Genomic DNA, 6,000 nt, shown 5'->3' on the forward strand with positions numbered 1-6,000 from the left:
TTCCCCTTAAATGCATCTATGCTATTTGCCTCAACCACTTCATCATGTAGCGAGTTCTACATTCTCACCACTCTGAGTAAAGAAGTTTCTCCAGAATCCCTTAATGGATTGATGTCAGTACTGTATTTATGGCCCCTCGGTTTGGACACCCTCCAGTCGAAACATCTTCTCTACATTTACTCTATCGAACCTCTTCATCATTTTAAGGATCTCCATCAGCTCACCTTTCTGTATTCTTTTTTTCTAGAGAAAAGAGCACCAGCCTGTTCAGTCTTTCCTAGTAGTTGTACCCTCTCAGTTTTGATATCACCATTTGTTAAAAAATATGCACTTTCTCCAGTGTTTCTGTATCCTTTTTGTAAGACCAGAACTGCGCACACTGAGGTCTAATCAAGGTTCTATATAAGTTTAACATAACTTCTCTTTTTGAATTCTATTCATCTAGAAATAAATCCAGTGCTTTGTTTGCACATTTTATAACTTTGTTAACTTGCGTTACTACTTTTAATGATTTGTGTATCTACTCTGAGATCCCTTTGCGTATCTCCCCATTTAGATTCTTATTTTCCAAAAAGAAGATGGCCTCCTTATTCCTCCTACCAAAATACACCGCTTCACACTTATCTACATTGAAATTAATTTGCCAGTGACCCGTCCATTCTGCAAATGTGTTAGCATTGTCTTGTATTTTGTCGCAGTCATCCTCATTATTGACTGTACCCTCCAATTTGGTGTCATCCACAAATGTTAATATTGTACTTCTGATTCCGCAGTCCAAAACATTTATGTTAATGATGAACAACAGTGGTCCCAGCACTAATCCCTGAAGAACACCACTTTGAACCTTCTGTTTGTCTAAGGAACTACCTTGAACCCATACTCTCTGTTTTCTGTTGTATAGCAGTTAGCCATCCATTCTGCTACTGTCCCCTGACTGCACATAGTCCCCTGACTGTAGTCATGAGTCTACCTTATCGAAGGCCTTTTGAAAGTCCATGTATATCGCATTCACTGCATTACCCTTGTCTACTCTTTCAGTACGGTTTCCAAGACTGGGAATTAAACATACAAGGGTATCTGACGATTCGGAAAGATAGACAAGAAGGGAAAGGAGGTGGGGTAGCTCTATTAATAAAGGATGATATCAGGGCAGTTGTGAGAGACGATATTGACTCTAATGAACAAAATGTTGAATCATTGTGGGTGGAGATTAGAGATAGTAAGGGGAAAAAGTCACTGGTGGGCGTAGTTTATAGGCCCCCAAATAATAATTTCACGGTGGGGCGGGCAATAATCAAGGGAATAATGGAGACATGTGAAAAAGGAACGGCAGTAGTCATGGGGGATTTTAACCTACATATTGATTGGTCAACTCAAATTGTACGGGGTAGCCTGGAGGAGGAATTCATAGAATGCATATGGGATTGTTTCTTAGAACAGTATGTAACAGAACCTACAAGGGAGCAAGCTATCTTAGATCTGGTCCTGTGTAATGAGACAGGAATAATAAACGATCTCCTAGTAAAAGATCCTCTCGGAATGAGTGATCACAGTATGGTTGAATTTGTAATACAGATTGAGGGTGAGGAAGTTGTGTCAGAAACGAGTGTACTATGCTTAAACAAAGGGGACTACAGTGGGATGAGGGCAGAGTTGGCTAAAGTAAACTGGAAACACAGACTAAACGGTGGCACAATTGAGGAACAGTGGAGGACTTTTAAGGAGCTCTTTCATAGTGCGCAACAAAAATATATTCCAGTGAAAAAGAAGGGCGGTAAGAGAAGGGATAACCAGCCGTGGATAACCAAGGAAATAAAGGAAAGTATCAAATCAAAGACCAATGCGTATAAGGTGGCCAAGGTTAGTGGGAAACTAGAGGATTGGGAAGATTTTAAACAGCAGCAAAGAATGACTAAAAAAGCAATAAAGAAAGGAAAGATAGATTTCGAAGGTAAACTTGCGCAAAACATAAAAACAGATAGTAAAAGCTTTTACAGATATATAAAACGGAAAAGAGTGACTAAAGTAAATGTTGGTCCCTTAGAAGATGAGAAGGGGGATTTAATAATGGGAAATGTGGAAATGGCTGAGACCTTAAACAATTATTTTTCTTCGGTCTTCACAGTGGAAGACACAAAAACCATGCCAAAAATTGCTGGTCACGGGAATGTGGGAAGTGAGGACCTTGAGACAATCACTATCACTAGGGGTGTAGTGCTGAACAGGCTAATGGGACTCCTGATGAAATGCATCCCAGGGTATTAAGAGATGGCGGAAGTTATAGCAGATGCATTCGTTATAATCTACCAAAATTCTCTGGACTTTGGGGAGGTACCAGCGGATTGGAAAGCAGCTAATGTAACACCTCTGTTTATTAAAAATAAAAAGGGGGCAGACAAAAGTTAGGTAACCATAGGCCGGTTAGTTTAACATCTGTAGTGGGGAAAATGCTTGAAACTATCATTAAGGAAGAAATAGCGGAACATCTAGATAGGAATAGTGCAATCAAGCAGGTGCAGCATGGATTCATGAAGGGGAAATCACGTTTAACTAATTTACTAGAATTCTTTGAAGATATAACGAGCATGGTGGATAGAGGTGTACCGATGGATGTGATGTATTTAGATTTCCAAAAGGCATTCGATAGGGTGCCACAAAAGGTTACTGCAGAAGATAGAGGTACGCGGAGTCAGAGGAAATGTATTAGCATGGATGGATAGAGAATTGGCTGGCGAACAGAAAGCAGAGAGTCGGGATAAATGGGTCCTTTTCGGGTTGGAAATCGGTGGTTAGTGGTGTGCCACAGGGATTGGTGCTGGGACCACAACTGTTTACAATATACATAGATGACCTGGAAGAGGAGACAGAGTGTAGTGTAACAAAATTTGCAGATGACACTAAGATTAGTGGGAAAGCGGGTTGTGTAGAGGACACAGAGAGGCTGCAAAGAGATTTGGATAGGTTAAGCGAATGGGCTAAGGTTTGGCAGATGGAATACAATGTCGGAAAGTGTGAGGTCATCCACCTTGGGGGAAAAAAAAACAGTAAAAGGGAATATTATTTGAATGGGGAGAAATTACAACATGCTGAGATGCAGAGGGACCTGGGGGTCCTTGTGCATGAATCCCAAAAAGTTAGTTTGCAGGTAATCTGGAAGGCGAATGGAATGTTGGCCTTCATTGCGAGAGGGATGGAGTACAAAAGCAGGGAGGTCCTGCTGCAACTGTATAGGATATTGGTAAGGCCGCACCTGGAGTACTGCGTGCAGTTTTGGTCACCTTACTTAAGGAAGGATATACTGGCTTTGGAGGGGGTACAGAGACGATTCACTAGGCTGATTCCGGAGATGAGGGGGTTACCTTATGATGATAGATTGATTGAGTAGACTGGGTCTTTATTCGTTGGAGTTCAGAAGGATGAGGGGTGATCTTATAGAAACATTTAAAATCATGAAATGGATAGACAAGATAGAGGCAGAGAGGTTGTTTCCACTGGTAGGGGAGGCTAGAACTAGGGGGCACAGCCTCAAAATACAGGGGAGCCAATTTAAAACCGAGTTGAGAAGGAATTTCTTCTCCCAGAGGGTTGTGAATCTGTGGAATTCTCTGCCCAAGGAAGCAGTTGAGGCTAGCTCATTGAATGTATTCAAGTCACAGATAGATAGATTTTTAACCAATAAGGGAATTAAGGGTTATGGGGAGAGGGCGGGTAAGTGGAGCTGAGTCCACGGCCAGATCAGCCATGATCTTACTGAATGGCGGAGCAGGCTCGAGGGGCTAGATGGCCTACTCCTGTTCCTAATTCTTATAAGAATTTGTTCTATAACTTCCAAAGAGATTACATGCTTATCAATCAGCTATTAGAGAGCTATGTTTCTCATGATACTGGAACTTCTCCCCTGTCCTGAACTTCTTGGACTACAACTAGTTACCAGCTTCAAAGTCTCTTCAATAGCGTTGAGACAGCCACGAGAATATGTGCACGGCTGGCCTGGCAATGATTATGACATCTTAATTTACCTGACTGAAATGTTTATTGCAACCGAGTCGCAAACTCCAGTATTTTAAAATGGCATGTTTAGTTATGCAAGTTAAAGGATGTTTTACTTATTTTTATTAGGTGTTCTGTTTGGTCAAGGACCTGGAGTATCTGGTGTATCCAGCACAAAAGGAAATAGCAGCAAAAATAACAGTTCCCAAGGCACACCTGGTCTGTCTGTACCTCGTACACCTACCTCCTCGTCATCACATACTTCGAACAACTCTTCACCATGAGGCTGCATCTATAACAATGCCAACTTCTTGAGCACAGTGCATCACCGCCAAACACTTTAAAAGGAGTTCTCAGGCTTTTAACTCTCAAGGAAAATAAGTTTTAATTATCAGAGGTTTCATTAGAGTGGCTAAAACTGAGGGCCAACAGTTAAGCATAATCCAACTCTGCTTAAAAAACTTTCTTGGGTTACTGAATGAGATCCAGGAGCAGCTATGTACTACTAATACCTCAAGCATCTACTTAATCTTTAATCAAGAAGACTGATTTATCATTGGTTACGTTTTTCCTTTCAGCCAAATTCAGCATTTAAAGAATATATATGTATTTCCATGATGTGCTATTTTAATTGAGATTTATAAGTGAATATTGATATTTTGTGAAGGAAAAGAAAATTTCAACTACATCTACGATATTGCGTATTACTTTTTGGTATATTCAGTTACTGCCGAACAACAAAGGGATAAGCTATTTCAATGTTTATCCATTTATATAGATCATTCTTGTACATGTAGCAATATACAGACTTTTACAGCCGTTGGACATATTTATTATAAACATTACTTTTTTAATATATATTTTACTTAGTTTCACAACACAGGACCCTAATACAGTGGAGCTATCTTCAGATCAACTTTTTTTCTGGCAAATATATATCAATCTTACAGGAGCATTCCATTCTAATCAGTCTGGACCATTGTAAATACCAAAGAAAGGTAACTTTTAGCAGTGCTGCTCTTATAGTGTCTCCTTTAGTTCTGATGGCATATGTTTGCACAAATCTCCAAAGTGCTTACATTTCTCTCGTGCACCATTTTGAGTACTAATGCAGCAGTGCTGGGATTGCAATTTGCTTCATGTTATGTGCTAAGAATTGGCACGCTACCCACTAAATTTCCTTGAAATGACAAAACTACACTCTCATTTTTGGCTTGATATCTTTCATAAATATTGGTACTGGTATATCAGTTTTTAAAATTGCATTTTGATGAAGCCAGGATAACTAATCTCCCTGAGGTTTTGCTATGACAATGAAGGGGAAAACTCATTCAGAGTCTACTGTCTGCCACTAAATATATTTGGTTTTCTTTTGTAAATGCAATATTGCACACTATTTTCAAAGTGTGTTAAGGACATCTTGCATAAGGTATGAGTAACAGCATTGTTGGTTATCCTTGTTGGTTGCGAGACATACCTCAGCCGAACCATTAGCAAAGCAATAAACATCCATTTTCCTTATAACTTTAGAAGTGTATGAAGACTTGTAGCCACAAAAACTTTGTACAGTCATTGACTTTACAAGTTATATCTTAAGTGTTCATGAGTGGGATTGGATTTGCTTGGCATTGATCTTCAGTAAGCTCCACTGCATTTACTGTAATATTTAATGTGGCATTTGAAGTAAAATATTTTATACAGTCAGCTTTGCTGTTCATACTGTGAAAATATACATTTTAGAGTGTAAGCCAGTACATCATTGAAGTAGGTATATTAAAAAAAACTATTCTGCTTGATGATTATCATCATCATAGGCAGTCCCTTTTCTTGCTTCCATGCCAAAAAAGGATGAGTTCACAGGTGTTTCGAATGAAGGACTCGAACTACATCCTCAAGGGTGGAAGATGCCTGTGCGTGGTTTTTTTTAACGTGGTGGCCGTTGCACATCAGCCACCACATGGGCTTGACACAGCTAGGTCTTGGTTCAGTGGCCAGGGTTAACCAGGACAA

The 6,000-nt window shown here is 39.8% G+C and overlaps 1 protein-coding gene across 1 annotated transcript in view; it reads left to right on the forward strand.

The window, feature by feature from the left end:
* Window positions 1-4,506, forward strand: part of arid3a (AT-rich interactive domain 3A) — a 67,880-nt gene extending 63,374 nt beyond the window's left edge. The window contains exon 7 of the mRNA XM_070859888.1: window positions 4,120-4,506. Coding sequence (XP_070715989.1) covers window positions 4,120-4,274 — 155 coding nt within the window. The 3' untranslated portion in view covers window positions 4,275-4,506. The remainder of the gene's footprint in view (window positions 1-4,119) is intronic.
* The last annotated feature ends 1,494 nt before the right edge of the window (window positions 4,507-6,000 follow it).

Source organism: Pristiophorus japonicus, chromosome 18 (assembly GCF_044704955.1).
Source record: "Pristiophorus japonicus isolate sPriJap1 chromosome 18, sPriJap1.hap1, whole genome shotgun sequence".
Lineage (NCBI taxonomy): Eukaryota > Metazoa > Chordata > Chondrichthyes > Pristiophoridae > Pristiophorus > Pristiophorus japonicus.